We start from the raw sequence: 18,895 nt of genomic DNA, 5'->3' as shown, positions 1-18,895 counted from the left end.
TGTGTGTCTGGGCAGCGCCCGGCCCGATGGGCCCTGATCTCGGTCACTGTGTGTCTGGGCGGCGCCCAGCCCGACGGGGCCCTGATCTCGGTCGCTGTGTGTCTGGGCGGCGCCCGGCCCGATGGGCCCTGATCTCGGTCACTGTGTGTCTGGGCAGCGCCCGGCCCGATGGGCCCTGATCTCGGTCACTGTGTGTCTGGGCGGCGCCCGGCCCGACGGGCCCTGATCTCGGTCGCTGTGTGTCTGGGCGGCGCCCGGCCCGACGGGGCCCTGATCTCGGTCACTGTGTGTCTGGGCGGCGCCCGGCCCAACGGGCCCTGATCTCGGTCACTGTGTGTCTGGGCGGCGCCCGGCCCAACGGGCCCTGATCTCGGTCACTGTGTGTCTGGGCGGCGCCCGGCCCGACGGGGCCCTGATCCCCACTGGGGCTCTGTGTTACCATCATGAACATTGCTGCTCCGCCACCCACCCCCCTTAGCTTTGTGTGCGCTTTTATCCCTGCCCCCGCCTGTTAATCAGCACTTCCACAAATAACACTGATTTTTATTTACAAAAAGGGGGGGGGGATGCAGGGAGAATTATATATAGAAATACAAGACTGGCGGGCGGCTTTGCCACACATTCCAGGGAGCTCCCTATGTACAGCGCGGACTCCAGAGGAGAATAATAAATACGTCCATTTAAAAATGGAAGTGCGGACCCCTTGAGGCGGGGAGGTGCAGCCAGGGTGTGATACAAGCGGGGTCCTGCTGGTGAGTGAATTACGCTGTAGCAGGTCCAGGTGTCTATTTCAGAACAGGCTGGGTTGGTTTAGTAGCTGGCTCTGGGCTCCCACCCCTCCCTGGCACAGAGAGGAAACGTTACCTCTGCCGGGACAGGGCCCGATGGGGACCCTCCCGTCTAGCCCTCGAGCGGGTCCATGGGGCATGACCCACAGCCGCAGGGAGAGGCAGGTCCGGGTAACCCAGATGACAGGGACTGATCCCAGCAACACCTGCAAGGTGCTGAACACTGGTGGAGCACGGTTACTGTGGTCGTGCCCAATCCCTGGCTTGTGCCAGCTCCCTAGTTCCTACGGTGTCACCCTGGGTGTGTTCAGACATGCTGGCATCCGTGCCACGACCTCCCAGCACGGGGACATCCCTCTAGCACCCCCATTTCACTAGTGCCCTGGTTTCACCGAGGCGTTTCGCACGGGGGTTCTCCCCCTCGCGCCCCAGTTCCTCGGTGCCATGATTTCACCTGGCTCAGCCGTGGGAGTGGCACGGGGGCTCTCGCCCGCGGGGTCATGCACCAGGAAGGGGACACGTAGCGAAGGGAAACCAGAGCAGAATGCAGTGCCCCTCCCCTCCGATTCCCACCCCCGTTCATTTTAGCACCAGCTCCCTGCCACTGAAACCCCCTCGGCAGCCAGCGCCCCTTGACCCGTCAAGGGTTCCCCCTGCTCATGCAGCCTGCGGGAGAACGGGGGCATCTTGCTCCTGTGCTAAACTTAAATCTGGGGGCTTGGATGCACCAGCCTCATGTCATGGGACCTCAGCTGCAGCAGAGCTGGGGAGGGGGCGAGGGAGGTTGGGCCCAAGTACGGGAGCTTGAGAGGAGGGGGAGAAAGATCTGGGGCAGAGGGGGAGGAGACAGAGTTACCAGCCCTACAGGACTGGCCTTGAGCCTCCAGGCATCAAAGAGGAATCTTTAAATCAAAGATCACAGCCTGAGGTGAAACCTGCAGGCATCCAACCAAAACTGGCAGTGCTAGGAGGACTGGAACAGCAGGAAAAGAGGCCAGCGGAGACCCAAGGGAGGGCAGGTGAGGGGGTGACGTGTCCCTCACAAAACAGGAGGGGGAGTAAAGACCGAGACAGCCCCAGGCGAGGGGAGGAGAATGGGTCAGGGGATGCCGCCAGCCTGGGGGGTGCATAGATCTGGGGAGGGCCAGGTCAGTTTGGGGGGGGTGAAACAGGGATTATGGGGGACCCCAAGACTAGGGTTGGTTGGGGGTGGGCTGAAAGGTCCTGGAGGGATTGCAGCAGGTTTGGGGAGGGTCAAGCTGGAGGGAGGAAACGGGGGGAAGGGAGAAATCAGTGTCGTCCCCCCCCCAGGTCATGGGAGGTGGGGGGCACACCTTGAGCATAGGGTAGACTGGGGTATGGGGTGGAGGGGCTTTGCGGAGCGTGGGTCAGGGCACTCCCAGGCTGCATGGAGGCTTAAAGGGGGGGCAGCGTCGCCCCCCCCCCCACCCCAGGGTCTCACACCGTCGTCATCACTTTCAGGGAGCCGGAGCGAAAGCGCATGATCTTCTTCTTGAGGGCGTGGGAGGCCTTGATCTTGACGAAGACCTTGGGCCGCCCGGCGGCCTGGCCTGGCCCGGCGCTGGCCACCAGCTGGGGCGAGAGCTGCTGGGGCCACACCAGGCCGCTGCTCTCGTCCGTGTCGCTGGAGCCGGTGCTGAGGGTGGGCGAGCCGCCCTCGCTCAGGCTGGACTCGCTCTCGCCGTAGGCCAGCCCCTCCTCCAGCCGGCACACGGGCGCCCGCCGGGCCCCGCCGCCCGAGCACTCCGAGTCGCTGCCGGCGTAGCCGTAGAGCACGTGGCGGGGGGGCGAGGCGGCGCCCCGCCCGGCCCGCCGGCTCCGCCGCGGCTCCCCGCCGCCCGCCTCCTCCTGGGAGATCTCCGCCGTCGAGCGCCACTTGCGGTAGCCGGCGGCGCCGGCGGGAGGGCGGCGGGGCCGGGGCGGCTTGAGCGGCCCCTCGTCTCGCTCCACCGTGTGGTACTTGGGGCCGGAGGCGCCCGGCTTGTTCAGCAGGCTGTTCTCTGACTGCGAGCGCGCCGCCTTCTTGCCCCGGGGGGAGCCCTTCCGGGCGCCCCCCCCGGCGCCCCCCGGCCGCCTCCCCCCCTTCCTCCGTGAAGCGGCACTTCTTGGGCAGCGCCGCCGCCCGGGGCCTCTCCCGGGGGGTCACCGGGGCTCGCTCGGGCGACAGCTCCACCGAGCGCCCCTTGGTGAGGGGCGGGGGCTTCTTTCGGGCGCCGCGGTGGGCCTGCTGGGCGCGGGGGGGCTGCTGGGCCGGGATGTACTGGGCCTTCACCATCTGGCAGGCCCCGTCCTCGGCGCACGCTGCCAGGGCGCGGCCCCCCCCTCTCCTCGTAAGCAGGTTCCTGGCCGTTCCTGGGGGGGGCCCCCTCCTCGCCCAGCCCCTCCTCATAGTGTTCCATGGAGAGGGCAGGCCGGAGGTGGGCCAGCGCCTGCAGCTTGGGGGGCTTCTTGAGGCTGGAGGGGGGAGCTCCGTAGCCCTCGGGGGGCCCCTTGGCAGCCAGCGTCCTCTCCGCGGCAGCATCCCAGGACGACCAGATGCGGGCGGCCACCCCGGCCCCCCCCTCGTAGCCGCAGGGCGACGGGGTGCTGCTGCCCCGCTCCATGGCCGGGGGGGGTCTGCGCTCCACCGGGGGGGGCAGCAGCTCCGAGGGCCTGGTGCAGAGGCTGTTCTGGCGGGCCACCCCCTTGGCGGGCGGCTCGGCGTTGAGGCTAGTCCGGGGCTTGCCGCCACGCGACAGCTGGCTGCGCCGGCGGATCAGCCGGGAGATGTAGCTCTCCACCTTGTGGCAGTGAGAGGCCTCGGGGTAACCCGGCAGCTCCTGCTCCCCGAACTCCTCCAGCCCCCCGGCCTGCTCCGCCCCGAAGGCCAGGCCCGGCGAGAAGGGGACGGCGTCGTAGAGGTGGCCCCGGAGCAGCGGGTTCTGCATGGCCACAGCGTGGAGGGGGCTGGGGTACAGGAAGGGGTCCAGGCTGTCCCGGGGCGGCGGGCGGGGGGGCGGCTCGGCGGGGTAGTCCTGAGCGCTGGCGTAGGGGGCTGAGTAGGAGCGGGGAACCATGCCCCGCGTGGCGCCGTCCTTGGCACTGCTGCCCACCTCGCCTGTGGGGCAGAGAGACACGGACTGAGGGACAGACCCGCGGGCGGAGGGACGGACAGACCTGCGGACGGAGGCTCCAGCTGGAGGGGCAGTGGCTCCGTCACAGGGACGAACACAGGCCCAGAGACAGGCCAGCTCTGTCTGGCCCCCATCCCTCCAGGGCCCGACCCACGGCCTCCTGTCCCCCCAGGGTCAACCTGCAACCCAACTGGGCCCCAGTTCCTCCAAGGCCCAAACCTGGCCCCGTCTGGTCCCAACCCACCGGCATCATCTGGCCCCCCCAGAGCCTGACCCTCCCACTTGGCCCCCACCCCCCCCAGAGCCTGACCCATGGTCCCGTCTGGCTCCCCACATCCACAGGGCCCAACCCTTGGCCCTGTCTGGCTCCCTGCACCCCCCAGGCCCGATCCTTTGCCCCATCTGGCTCCTCACCCCCCCAGGGCCCGACCCACAGCTCCGTCTGGCTGAATATCCCCGCCCCCCCGGCCTCCAATCAGCTGGGAGACCCCAGCCCCGCACCGGTCTCTCGGGAGCCAGGCAGCCACTCACCCATGGACTTGGGGCGCTCGCTGGCATAGCTGCCGCGGCACTCGGCCTGGCCGATGCGGGAGCAGGAGCCGGAGGCGGAGGGGAAGCCGGAGGAGTCCCCGAAGCCGGAGGCCGGGGAGTCTGAGGCCACCGCCGAGGAGGCACCTTCGTAGAAACCTGCAAGAGAGGGCAGCTGTAGACGGGGCGGGGGAGGGAAGAGACAGCCCAGAACTGGGGCAGGAGGCTCAGGGATGGGGGGGGGGGGGGCGATGGGACAGGCAGGTGACAGAGAACTGCTGATGGGGGGCACCATGGACCTGCAAGAAGAGATGGGAGCAGCAGCAGCCCTGAGCTTGAGGAACAGTTTTGGGGTGCCGTTTCCCTGCAGGGGTAACCGGAGGGCGCGGGTGGAGATCCAACGGCCTTTCTCCCGCCCCACTCCCCCCCAATCTGAGACATCTCAGCACTGCGGTCCGTACCGGAGCTGGGCCAGCTGTCCGTCTCGGCCGCCTCCCCGCAGGCCTTTTCGGGGTACAGCCGCAGCCCCCCCACTTGCTGCTCCAGCTCCCACATCAGCCCGGGCAGCGCATCCTGGAAAGGAAACAGAGGGGCAGGGTGTTAGCCAGGCACAGATACCCCAGGGACATGGCGGCCGGGGGAGGGGGAGGGAGTGACACCCCTCCCCCCGAAGCCACTGTATGTCACCCCTCCAAAATCAGGGGTCAAACTGCCCCCCACCGGCAGTCGACAGTCGTGGTAGGGCAGGGACCCCGGAGCACCCCTCCCCCCATGTTTAGATTCAGTTGAACTTTGACGGCCCACACGGGGAAGGGGGGGGGTAGGGTCTGCTGGGTGACCTTTGACCTCCAGACAGATGGGAGGGGAGAGACAATGAGACCCATTTGGGGCTGTCAATCAGACTCTGCTGGAGACAAGGGGGGGGGGTTCTCACCCCAGGGCAGGTGGGGAGCTGACAGCTCCAGGGCTGGAGGGAAGCGGGGGGGGGGGGGGGGCAGCAGCAGGATACCCCATCCCCCACCCCTAGATAAGGGGAGCACAGCTGCCCAGGGAGCCAGGAGATGGGGCCCCGTAGAACCGGTGCTGGCCTCTTCCCTCCCCTATAAGGCAAAGAAAGCAGGAGGCAGCTGAGCGCAGGGGTGGAGGTGGGGGGGGGCGGGAAGCCAGACCCAGTTGGGATGGGGGCAGGGGAGAGGCCAAGAGAAGGAAGCAAAGAAGAAAAGAGGGAAAAAGGAGACCAGGAAAGAGGAATAAAAGGGAAGGAGAGCGCAGAAAACTGACCAAGGAGGGAAAAAGTCACGAAAAGCCTCGTTTAACCACATCCCGTCATCCGCCCATTTGCGAATGCAGTAATTACTCGTTTAACACGTGCCCGCTTAACACGTTTTCGCAACAGCCCGATTTTTTTTTTTTTAGGGAACGTTTTTCAAACCACCCGACCGTCCCCGAAATAACATGAAAATAATCAAGTAGTGGACTATTTCGTGCAGCGTAGACGTTGGGGAAAACAGCGGCCATTCGCACGAGTGGATGAACTCACGTGGCCACAGCGCTCCTCTGCTCACTCACGTCTTTCTCGTTGTGTTTTAACGAACCGCGGCGACTTGTGTTGCTACATAGCTAATGTTGACGGTGAGGACCCAGCACCAACAAAAAATTGACTTTGCCACCACCACCGGAAACGCAACCCCTACCTTTCCCATTATGTTTAACGGGAAAATTGACCCCGCATAGAACGTATTCGCTTAGCACGAACATTTTCAGAAATGCATGTATAGAGTTAAATGAGGAATTACCGTAGCTGGGAAGCCGCAGGACACACAGCCGACGAGAGCACGGGCAGGACCCTCCCAGCGTCACCGACACAGCCCGTCACACTAGTGTAACACCCGGGGGTCGTTGCACAGCATCCCGGCCACGGGTCCATTCGGACCCGGCGCGGCCGGTCACACCGGCCCTCGCCTCCAGTCATGCCCGTGCTAGCCCGGCCCTTCGGGGGTGGGGGGCTTTCAAACCACCTCTCTTCCCCCCCCCCCCTCGCCTCCGGAGAACTCGGATAGGAGGGATGCTGGGACAGACGGGTGCACACAGGGACAGACAGACAGAACAGGGCCAAAAGAAAGGAGAGAAACCAGCCCGGGAGAGAACGAACCGGGGGGAAGAGGAGCGAATGGAAGGTCTCCCCCACCCCACAAGGCAGAGCCCCCCTTTGCCTGGCCTTCCCCGCGGGGAGGGGAGAACCCCCCAGACTCGCACTGGACACTGCCCCTCCCCTTCCCCACTATCTCAGCTCCATGCCTAGCTGCCTTCCCTCCGCCTGGGGTGAATTTCGGCTCAGGGATTGGGGGGGTCATTTATCACAGCTCCTGGGAAAAGGGGGGGGGGAATCAATTATTCCTAACACAACAATGAGGTTAATGAATACATGACCATGCAGGGGGCTGTAGACACCGGAGCGGGGGGGGGGAGGACAAGGTCTGGGAGGAAATATGCTGATCCCCCCCCGACCCACCCCCCTCTTCTATAAACATAGCCCATCCCCCCACCCTGCAGGGCATTCTCACTCAGGGACATCAGATAAATTCCCCCCATGGAAAGGGCCGTGCCCCCCCCCCCCTTTCTGAGCCCCAACTCTGTATTGTCCCCCTGGCACATACTTGCCCCCATTTCCCTGTTTCCATGCCGGTCTCCCAGAGGCCTCCATGGTCAGGCTGATGGGTGGGGTCTGGTCATTTCAAGCAGGCATGGGATGTAAATATGGTGAATTTCCTAATCCCCCCCCCCCCACTCAAAAAACAGTAAAACTCAGGGAGGGGTGGAGCCAAGAGTTTGTTTCCTTTGTGTCTTTCAGCATCGGCATAGTAGTGAAGCAAGGCTGGGGGGGGGGGGGGGGGACGGCCTAGTGGTTAGGGACCCCAACTTCAGACTGAGACGCGTTGGACTTGAGTGCCATTCCTTGCTCCACCACAGCCTCCCGGAATGGGGCGGGGGGAGCCTTTGGACACACTGTGCCTCAGTTTCCCCCTTTGTACCTTAGGTCGAGCTACCCTGCCTGGTGAAGATCCTCACACTGAAGTTTCTTACGTGCTCAGATGCTGGGGGGAGAGCAGGCCCGGAAGCCAGGTGGTGGCTGTTACGCAGACTCTCCAGAAGGGGGCAGCACCCACACAGGAGGCCAGAACTCCCTTTTAGGACCTAACGGTCCCAGGTATGGATAACGGGCCTTGGAGACTTGCCCTCGGTGTCCTTGGCCAGTGGACTCTCCACCTTGTCAAATCCTCCAGTGGCACCAGCCCTGTTCTCACCAGGTTCTTGCCCTGCTACCTCTGTGCCCATCGCCACGGTATCTGGGCACTGTACCCTGCTATGGTAGGGGATGCTGGCAAGGCACATAGGTACCCCATTAAATACACCTGTAAGGGCTATGCTGAAACCATCTGCGAGCAACACCCATGTGCTTGCTACACCTGTCCTCTACCAGAGGCAGGTCCGACGTCATTGAGAATCCTAGGACTGGAAGGGACCTCAAGAGGCCATCAAGTCCCGTCCCCTGCCCTCACGGCAGGACAAAGCCCCATTTCGACCATCCCCGACAGGTGTCTGTCCATCCTGCTCTTAAATATCTCCAGTGATGGAGACTCCACAACCCCCCAGGCAATTTATTCCAGTGTTTCGCCACCCTGACAGGGAGGAAGTTTTTCCTAATGTCCAGCCTCAACCTCCCTTGCTGCAATTTCAGCCCCTTGCTTCTTGTCCTGTCCCCAGAGGCCCAGGAGAACAATTTTTCTCCTTCCTCCTTGTGACACCCTTTTAGATACTTGACAAGCGCTATCCTGTCCCCTCTCCGTCTTCTCTTTTCTAAACTAAACAAGCCCTATTCTTTCAGTCTTTCCTCATCGCTCATGTGTTCTAGACCTTTCATCGTTTTTGCTGCTCTTCTCTGGAGCTTCTCCGATTTCTCCACATCTTTCCTGAAATGCGGTGCCCAGAACTGGACACAAGACTCCAACTGAGGCCTAATCAGTGCAGAGTAGAGAGGAAAAATGACTTCTCGTGTCTTGCTCACAACACTCCTGTTCATGCAGCCCAGAATCACGTTTGCTTGTTTTGCAACAGCGTCACACTGTTGACTCATATTTAGCTTCTTGTCCACTATGACCCTTAGATCCCTTTCGGCAGGACTCCTTCCTAGACAGTCGCTTCCCATCCTGTATGTGAGAGACGGATTGTTCCTTCCTAGGTAGAGCACTTTGTCCTTATTCAACTTCAACCTGTTTACCTCCAACCATTTCTCTAGTTTGTCCACATTTGGAATTTTGACCCTCTCCTCCAAAACACTTGCAACCCCTTCCAGCTTGGGATCATCTGCAAACTTAATAATCGTACTCTCTATGCCGACATCTAAATACTTGATGAAGATATTGAACAGAACTGATCCCAAAACCAACCCTGCAGAGCCCCACTTGTTATGCCCTTTCAGCAGGACTGTGAACCGTTAATAACTACTCTGAGAACGGTTATTCAGCCACTTCTGCACCTACCTTATAGTAGCCCCATCTATTGTATTTCCCTAGTTTATTGATAAGGTCATGCAAGACCATGTGAAATGCCTTACTAAAGTCTAGGTATACCACAGCCACCGCTTCTCCCTTATCCACAAGGCTTGATCTCCTATCAGATTGTTTTGACGTGATTTGTTCTTTACAAATCCATGCTGGCTGTTCCCTATCACCTTATTATCTTCCAGATGGATTCCTTGCTCCATTATCTTCCTTGGTGCAGACATTAAACTGACTGGTCTGTAGTTTCCTGGGTTGTTCCAGGCCTGCCCTGCGCCAGGCTGTATGGTGAAGGTTGGAAATTTGACAGTTTAACCACTAAATCATGCTACTCTCCCAGAGCCAGGAACGGAAGGCAGGAATCCTGCCTCGCAGCCCTCCTGCTGTAACCACTAGACTCCACTTTCCTCCCAGAGCCAGGAATGGAAGCAAGGAATCCTGCCTTGCAGCCCTCCTGCTGTAACCACTAGACTCCACTCTCCTCCCAGAGCCAGGAATGGAAGGAAGGAATCCTGCCTCGCAGCCCTCCTGCTGTAACCACTAGACTCCACTCTCCTCCCAGAGTCAGGAAAGGAACCCAGGAATCCTGCCTCGCAGCCCTCCTGCTGTAACCACTAGACTCCACTCTCCTCCCAGAGTCAGAAAAGGAACCCAGGAATCCTGCCTCGCAGCCCTCCTGCTGTAACCACTAGACTCCACTCTCCTCCCAGAGCCAGGGATAGAACCCAGGAATCCTGCCTCGCAGCCCTCCTGCTGTAACCACTAGACTCCACTCTCCTCCCAGAGCCAGGAACGGAAGCAAGGAATCCTGCCTCGCAGTCCTCCTGCTGTAACCACTAGACTCCACTCTCCTCCCAAAGCCAGGAACGGAAGGCAGGAATCCTGCCTCGCAGCCCTCCTGCTGTAACCACTAGACTCCACTCTCCTCCCAAAGCCAGGAACGGAAGGCAGGAATCCTGCCTCGCAGCCCTCCTGCTGTAACCACTAGACTCCACTCTCCTCCCAGAGCCAGGAACGGAAGCAAGGAATCCTGCCTCGCAGTCCTCCTGCTGTAACCACTAGACTCCACTCTCCTCCCAGAGTCAGGAAAGGAACCCAGGAATCCTCACAGCCCTCCTGCTGTAACCACTAGACTCCACTCTCCTCCCAGGGCCAGGGATAGAACCCAGGAATCCTGCCTTGCAGCCCTCCTGCTGTAACCACTAGACTCCACTCTCCTCCCAGAGCCAGGAAAGGAACCCAGGAATCCTGCCTCGCAGCCCTCCTGCTGTAACCACTAGACTCCACTCTCCTCCCAGAGCCAGGGATAGAACCCAGGAATCCTGGTTCCCAGCCCTTCCTGCTCTAACCACTAGACTCCAGTTCCCATAAGAACCAGGCAGAGACCCTAGGAATCTTGTCTCCCAGTTGTCCCCTGCCCAATCTACTAGACCGCACTCCCCTCCCACAGCTGGGAACCCGGGCATCCTGGGGGTTCAAATGGCAGCCGTAACGCTGCAGAGGCAGTCTGTTTGGTCTGACAGCATGGAAAAAAGTTTTTGCAAGGGGCCTGATCAAAACCAAAATATTGTCTTTGAGTTACTAATGTCAGCTAAGGGTCTAGACCAGACCCCCACCCCCAACACTGCCCAGTTGGTATAAACAGGTGTCACTCAATTAGAACAAACGGAGCAACACCAATTCGCATCAGCTGAGCTCCCGGACCAAGGATTTTTAAACCAGAACACGTTTTTTCAAACCAGATTCCAGCCATGGCCCAATCGTACCCAGCCCCCCCCCCCCCACCTTCCCCTGGCTTGGGCCAGGTACTGCAGAGGCAGGCTCAAGGTACAGAGAAGGGGAATAGCCTGGGCTTACCTGCCGAAGCAGGCGGATTTATATTCCTTGTACATTTTCATCCGGGCACGTGGGATGAAATTATTCATATAAATAGCTAATCCCTTCTGGAATCCGGCTAAGCTCTGTAATACATGGTGCAGGCGCTTTTCAACCATCCAAATCCACACACAAAATGGGGTTGAACAACCAAACCCGATCCAACAGCCAGCAGCCGCGATCAGCCTCTGGCAAAGGATGGAGCTGGAAGATACCCTCTGTGGGACAAAGACCAGGAGGACTGCTCTGTGGTGTGCATGGTGTGTTATCGGTGCCCCTTGCAGGAATGCCAAGTGTTAAGGTTGTCTGACAGTTTCCATTTTAAGAGCCTGTCTTGTAACTTTAGCTGTCCAGGTTGAATTTTTTCCCTGCCGGGCGTCAGGCTGAATTTTTCGGGAAAGTTTCAGCTAAAACAGGTCAGCTGGTTTTGAAAACAAAGTTGGGGGAAATACAGCACTGTGGCAAGCAAGCAAGAAAAAGCTACATCTAGAGTGCAGCGCTTTTCTGGAATACCAGAGGTATCCGGGAAAAGCAACACCGCATCCAAGGAACGTGTCCGCTTTTCCGAAAAAAGCTTAGGAAAAGCGGACACATTTTCGCCATCCTTGTAAACCTCGTTGGATGAGGAAGAGCGAAAGAGCGGGTTTTTCCAAAATCTGGCACCGTGTAGACGTGCCAAATTTCGGAAAAGCAAAGAAAGAAAGAAAGAAAGAAAGAAAGAAAGAAAGAAAGAAAGAAAGAAAGAAAGAAAGAAAGAAAGAAAGAAAGAAAGAAAGAAAGAAAGAAAGAAAGAAAGAAAGAAAGAAAGAAAGAAAGAAAGAAAGAAAGAAATGCAATTGTGTTTCTTTTTCTGACTTTCTTTGTAGTCTAGAAAGAAAGAAAGAAACTTGCAGCCGATGGGTAGAAAAGCTCTAGCATCCCCATGCTTTGGAGAAGGTACCTGAAATCTGGCAGTGAGGCTGCGCCGTCTGCTATTCCTATGAGAATCTGCCCCACATGCCAACCAAAGCACCTGAACATGCACCAGCTAGGGGCTGAGGAGAACTACTGGAAATTGCTCCCACGGATGCTAGGGGAGCGATGCGGAATGAAGAGCAAAGAGACTGTCTCTCCTGCACCCTGAGTGCTCCTCCGGCTGGCGCCAGGCAGCGCAGAAGAGGAGACAGGCTGGAATGTAGAGGGGAGAGGAATGAAGAGGCTGGATGGGGGAACAGAAGAGCTGCAGGTAGGGAGGAAGAGAGAGAGAGAGAGAGAGAGAGAGGTGGAATGGGACAGGAGGAGAACTGGTCAGAAGTCTCAACATCCCTCTGGTGTCCGCACAGAGCTGCAAAACCTTTAAACAAAGTACGTGTCTCACCCCCACCCTCTAGTGGCAGATCCACAGACAAGATAACAACCTACTACTGCTACTAGATACGGACAGTTCAAGGGCACCCTGCTAGGCTGTGCACTCTGCTAGGGTGGTGCACCACACAAGCCTTGGTGCACATAACAACATTTATTCTGCATATAGATGGGGGAAAAAAGTAGAGGGAACATTGGCGAGGATCAATATGGCTCCCTGGATGAAATCCTCTCCCCTCCCGATTTTTAAAATCATAGAAAGCTACATTTTAAAAAAAACTGCCTGAAGAGACCTGGTGTGTATTTAAATCTAACTTACTTTCCTCCTGGCTTTGTGGCTAAGATTAGTTGCCACGCGGGAGCAGGCAACCTGCCTGGGGGAAATGGAGCTGATCTCTTTAGAGGTTAGAGATTGCAAAGATCCTATTTAGGCGGTGCGTTTCCCGCCTGCATTTCATCACGCTCAGGAACCCTGAGAAAAGACAGCTGGGTTGTTTTCGCTCTGCTTCTAATCGGTTCCACTTCTTGCCTCTTGCCAGCGCGAGGCAGCAAATGTAATTCCATATGCGGCACTCCACACCTCCAGAACGCTGTACACATATTAACCCTTGCTGCGCCCTGGCCTGGCACTATCCCGGTTTCACAAAGGGGGAAACTGAGGCACGCTGACTTTCCCTACAATCAGAGAGCGAGGAATAGACCCCAGGTGTCCTGGCGGCCACACCCCCACCTGCTCTGATCCACTAGACTCCCCCCACTCCCTACTTAGAGCTGGAAATAGAATCTAAAAGTCCTAGCTCCCAACCCACCCCCCCCCCCCCAGACTAATCCACTAGACCCCACTCCCCTCCCAGATCTGGGAATAGAACCAAGGAGTCCTAATTACCGCCTCCCCGCTCCTCCGGCAATTAAACCCCATCCCCTTTAAAACTAAACACAGCTTGTTCAGTTCTCCAGAAGAGAGCTCAAATGAGAACCAGGTGTGGGACTCCGCCACATTCATCCTGCGCCGCCGCTCTGCAGAACCATCCCCTGCCGAATTAGAGACCGGGCCAGGGAGAGCGTATGGGATAGATTACAGAGCAGCGCCTCCTCCAGCAGCAGGGGCGTACAGTCAAACGAGGCGCCCCGGAGTCACAGTGAGACAAGCAGAGGAACAGTGACAACCCCAGCAGTATGCGGGGCTCCGTGCAGAAAGGGGAAGGAAGAGATCTGGGATCAGAGGGGTGGGATTAACCTCTGCAGGGAGTGGTGATGGGGGCGGGGGGCTACCCCGGTGATTCAGAGGAGCCCAGACGGAGCTATCGTTCTGATCAGCCTGCCTGGCTTGTATAACCCGGCCCAGAGCGGGGGCCCGCTGGGGACCCAGCAAACCAGGCTCCAACCCCTCCCAGCCCATATCTTGTGGTCGAGCTAGAGGGGCATAAAGCCCCCAGGGGGTGGAGGATCTACCCCTGCCCCTCGCTCGGTCGCTCCTGAGGTTAGTCCCTTTTCCCGTTCACACCTCGAGTCTTATGTCCAGTCTGGATTTCCAAGCATTGCATTTTATGGCTTGTGTAGTAGATTAACACCAGAGATCCCCCCTCCTCCGTGGATGCTTATGCACCATGACCCAGGGGCCTCTCGGGTGTTTTTTCAATGAGCTAAAAGGACTATCAAGGTCCTTCCCCCCCAGACCTGGACTTGCTCACCTATCTGGAGCGGGGACAGGCCGTGCCGGTAGCTGTGCACAGAGGTAACTCTGGGTTTGGCCGGAAAGCACGAATCCCCTTCCACGGAAAATGTCAAGGTTTCAAATTTCGCTTTTATTTCGCCCTGGCACAAACTGAGATCTTTGGGAATGACTCACAACACAAGCAAAGGCGGAAGAGAGGGCGCTCCAACCTGGAACGGCCAATGGCCCAGAGGCAGGGTGCTCCCCTGGATAGGGGACAGCAAGGTTCACGTCCTCGGGGAGTAGGACTGGTGAGGGGAAAGGGACCAAGGGAAGCATTATTTACCCTTTCACAGAATTCAAGGACAAGGGGAAATTAATAGGTGGCCAGTTTAAACCAAACAAAAGCCCTGTTCTCCCACTGGCCAATGCACCGTTAACCTGTGGAACTCATTGCCTGGGGGCGCAGAGAAGGCCAAAAGTATAACTGGATTCAAAAAAGAACTAGATACGTTCCGGGAGGACAGATCAAGTAAGGACACAACCCCATCCTCTGTGCCCCTAAACTTCGGACTGGCAGAAGCTGGGACTGGACAAACAAGGGGTGTAAGATGCAATGGTAGCCTTGTTCTGTTCATTGCCTTTGAAGCACCTGGCACGCTCCACTGTTGGAAGACAGGCTAATGGGCTAGCCAGACCCTTGATCAAACCCAGTATGGCCGTTCTCATGACTAGAAACCAGGAGTCCGGATTCCCAGCCCCACTCGCTTAACACTATCTCTGTTTTACAAAAGGGGAAACTGAGGCATGCGGCCTTGCCTAATATCAGAGCGCTGACGGCAGAGCAAAGAATGGAACTCAGGCGTCCTGACTCCCAGCCCCGCTGCTCAGACCTGCCAGAGCTAGGAACAGAATCCAAAAGTCCCGACTTCCCCACCCCCACCCCGCTCTACCCATTACGCCCCACGCCGTCCCTTTAAAACGAGCCAGGGGTGTCTCAGTTCTCCAGCAGAGTGGTAGAACCTGGTGCAGGGAATGGAGCTGGAATCTCCCATTTCCCCCCATGAGCGCCCCACCCACACGGCTGGAGCATCGGATGGGAAGAGCTGTCCCACTTGGTAATAACATTCACCTGTCACTGGCCAGAAAGACAGGCCGGGCAGCCCAGCTCGCTTGGGATCCAAGTCCCTGCTCCAATGCCAGCAAGCCAGGGCCTTGCATGGGAGCTGGTTGGCAGGTCCAGGATGGGGCTGGCAGACAGGGTGTCTACACTGCATTGCGAGCCGGAGTCCGTGCTCCGATGTGCCCCACGAACACAAAGGCCGTGAGACCCGGGTCAGCGCTTGCTGCATCGCATCAGAGCAGTTTGTGCGTGGACAGAAAGAGGAGGGGGTTGGGCTCAAACCGGACTCAGCGCTTGGACTTCGTGGGCAGTGGAAACATACCAGGCAACAGCCTCCCCCCCTTCCCCGCCACCGACTCCCCAGTCTGTTTCGGGGCCGTGGCTACAGCCCCCGCTGCAGCTGGCAAGCTCCGCTCCTAGACACGCGAGTTTGCATGGGGCTGCATTCAAACGCACGTCTGGATGTCGGAGCCCCGAGGAGACAAAGACATAAGCCAGACCCCGGGCAGAGCCGTTATCGGCCGGGTACGCGGGGAGCCGGGCGCTTAAGCAGAACTCGCACCAAGCCGAACTGGAAAAAGTGCCGTCAGATGGATCCCGTGACTTTCCAGGGCTTGGCCGAATCCAGGCGGATAAAACTCCGCGCCCATCGTGGCTCCGGACAAGCTTAACACAAAAAAGGGGTGGCAAAGTCGATTTCTGTTCAGTTAGCTAGATGCAGCAGCCACACATCCCGCAGGGCTGAGGGCCAGACGCCGGCCGTGGGGCTTGCTCAGCACATCAGCAGGGCTCAGCTGCCACATGAGTCTCTGCTCTGCCTGCCACGCCGCATGCCACGCCGCCCGGGGCCAGGTCAGAGCAGCACCTGGCCTGCCGCAGGATCGTGGGGACCACTTCCCAGCTAGCCTCTGTGTGGCAAGAAGGATGGGAGGTGCTTACAGGCCCCCTCCCTGGCATATTCTAGCCCTTCCCCAACCCCCCGTGTTAACTTAGAGCAGCCTGGAGGCTGCTCTGATTCACTCGCTTGCCTCTCGGGGACAGAGAACAGCCACAATGCAATGCCCCCCCACCACATCCCAATCCACCTTCTACAGGTCCTAGGGGACAGAGAATGGCCACATCACAGGGCCCCCCAGACACACCCCGGTCTGCCCCTATTGGCCCGAGGGGGCAGAGAATAGCGACAGAGCAGAGTGCACCAGCCATGCCCCAATCCACCTCCTAGGGCCCAGGGGGGCAGAGAATAGCTCCAGCACAGGGTGCTCCCACAACACCCACAATCTACCCCCTATAGGAGGGCTGCGATCTGGGTCCTTCCCCCAGATGATGCTGGCTGGAAAGATCCCCGTGCACAGGTGTGGCTCTCAAGGGGCTGTTTCCACCCACTGTAGAACCACGGCGGGATAAAGGGACTGAGCATGGGAAGCGAGTCTGCCCAAAGCAGCATCTATCCTCTGGTCCCCCGTGGGGAATGATGGACCACTCCATCGGGAGCAGACCTTCCTGCCAGACCCCTAGGTTAGCGGGTTGGCATATGCCCTGCAGCATGACGGCTGACAGCCTTCTATCCACACGCTTCTAAGCCTCCTTTAAAATCCTGCTATGCTCTGGGCTTGACAAATATCCAGTGGCAGGGAGTTCCACAGGATATCACAGTGGCAGGGGTGAGGGGGTGTTCCTGCCAGCTCTCAGTGTTCCACCCTTCCCTGAGCCAGCATCCAGAGCTGCCTTCAGATTCATTAGGCCTGCTGGCAGAGGCTGGTCCAGAAAAGCAGGATACAGGAAGCATTCCAGCCCCATTCTCCTCCCCCAGCAGGAGAATGGAGGCACTTGCTGGTCTTGTTACGGCTTCTCCCCCCCCCCCAAAACACACACACACCCCACCTGGCTTGAAGGTGTAACCCTCTAGCTAACACACACACACACACACACACACACACACACCTGGCTTGAAGGTGTAACCCTCTGGCTCACACACACACACACACACACACACACACACACACACACCCCACCTGGCTTGAAGGTGTAACCCTCTGGCTAACACACACACACACACACACACCCCCACCCACCCCACCTGGCTTGAAGGTGTAACCCTCTGGCTAACACACACACACACACACACACACACACACACCCCACCTGGCTTGAAGGTGTAACCCTCTGGCTAACACACACACACACACACCCACACACACCCACACCCCACCTGGCTTGAAGGTGTAACCCTCTGGCTAACACACACACACACACACACACACACACACACCCCACCTGGCTTGAAGGTGTAACCCTCTGGCTAACACACACACACACACCCACACCCCACCTGGCTTGAAGGTGTAACCCTCTGGCTAACACACACACACACACACACACACACACCTGGCTTGAAGGTGTAACCCTCTGGCTCACACACACACACACACACACACACACACACACTTCGGAGGTTGGGCCAGCTAGAGGCAGCATGGCCCAAGGTACCCCACCCTGGTTCTGTTGCTGGCTGTGCCCGGACTATACGCTGCTCTCTGCTTCTCCTCCTGCCTGGCCCATGAGCTCTTCGGCGCAGGGACTTGGCAGCAGCACAGCGCTCCCGCCCCCAAGTCCTTCTGGGATACGGCCTGGCCAATTTGGGCACTTCAAGACCCAGCTCCTGGAGTCATGGGAGAATACTGGCGGCTACCGTCCCCTTTAATACAGTAAGGGCTTGTCTAGATGAGCAGTTAGCACGTGGCAAGCTGGGGCATGTCCTTCCCTGGCACAAGCCTGCCAGGCCCTAATCATGCCATGGTTTGATCTGTGTCTGTAGGGCTGGACAGAGCTAGAGAACAGGACCCCTAAAAGCTCCAGATGGCAAACAGAGAGGAACCCCCCCTCCAACAACATAAGGCCATGTCATGATTTTGCAGGGAGCCGGCATATGAGTTTTGGGGCGGGCACCCCCCTCCAGCTGAACGGAGAGTAAGGAGGGAGCCTCACTCATCGCCATGAACTCTCAAAGAGCTGGGGAAACTGAGGCATGGCCGCTCACCCAGGAAAAGAACCTCCGGAATCCCACGCCACTGTTTGAGCCACTAGGCCACACTGCCTCCAAAGCATGAACTGCACCCTCCCAGCAATCCAGCATCACTGAGCCGCGGTGGCTGGGAACCACTGCACGAAGCAGCTAGTTCCGGCTGGTCCCCGCGGTGTTGTTCAGAGCCGATGGCTGACAGAGCAATCGCAGAGCTCTCCGTGAGCATGCCGGATCCTGAGAGCCAACAGCCGCCCCGGGAATTGCACGTTATAAGACGCGCGAGCTTTGCGCCGGTTCTCGCTCCGGCACTCCCTTCAAGAAGCTGCCGTTCCGCCTCCGACCCCTCCCCCCGCGGCCCAGAGGAGATGAGGGACCATAAAAGTCTATTGGAGGCAAGCGCGGCTCCGCAGGAAAACATTCCTCTTGGATAGTCCAGGCTGCTTTCCTGACCGGAGAAACGGGACCGCCACACAAAACCAACAGCGGCTGGAGACGCACGTTGTGTGTGTACAAAGCACAGAGGAAAGCGCTTGACCTCTAAGGCGGACGTTTCGCACCAACGTTCAGGTCTCCTGGGTTGTTTTCCCAGCTGCGTGACACAGTGGTTAGAGCCACAGGAATTGAAAGCCAGGACTCTGGCCTCTATCCCACTTCTGAGAAGAAAGTGAGAGCTAGTGGAGTCAGGGCTCCTGGATTCTTTGACACTGGCTCCTTGAAGGAAGTAGGGAGAGTTGTTGTCCCCACGCTGTGCCTCAGTTTCCCTTTTGTAAAAGTGTGTGTGAGGTGGGAGTGGGGGGGGGAGTGAGGCCACAATACTAATCCGCATCACGCCCTGCGGGTGAAAAGCACCATACAAACAGCAAGC

General features: G+C 58.6%; 1 protein-coding gene across 1 annotated transcript in view; it reads right to left on the bottom strand.

Moving 5' to 3' along the window:
- Nucleotides 1–514: 514 nt before the first annotated feature.
- DACT3 (dishevelled binding antagonist of beta catenin 3) overlaps nt 515–18,895 on the bottom strand; it is a 32,991-nt gene continuing 14,610 nt past the window's right edge. Inside the window, 5 exon segments of the mRNA XM_075915137.1 lie at nt 515–2,864; nt 2,866–3,129; nt 3,131–3,906; nt 4,454–4,609; nt 4,912–5,023. Of these exon segments, the coding sequence (XP_075771252.1) occupies nt 2,247–2,864; nt 2,866–3,129; nt 3,131–3,906; nt 4,454–4,609; nt 4,912–5,023 (1,926 nt within the window). The 3' untranslated portion in view covers nt 515–2,246.

The sequence above is a fragment of the Pelodiscus sinensis genome, unplaced genomic scaffold, assembly GCF_049634645.1.
Source record: "Pelodiscus sinensis isolate JC-2024 unplaced genomic scaffold, ASM4963464v1 ctg34, whole genome shotgun sequence".
In the NCBI taxonomy this organism is placed as follows: domain Eukaryota; kingdom Metazoa; phylum Chordata; order Testudines; family Trionychidae; genus Pelodiscus; species Pelodiscus sinensis.
This window is presented reverse-complemented; position numbering and strand designations above follow the sequence as displayed.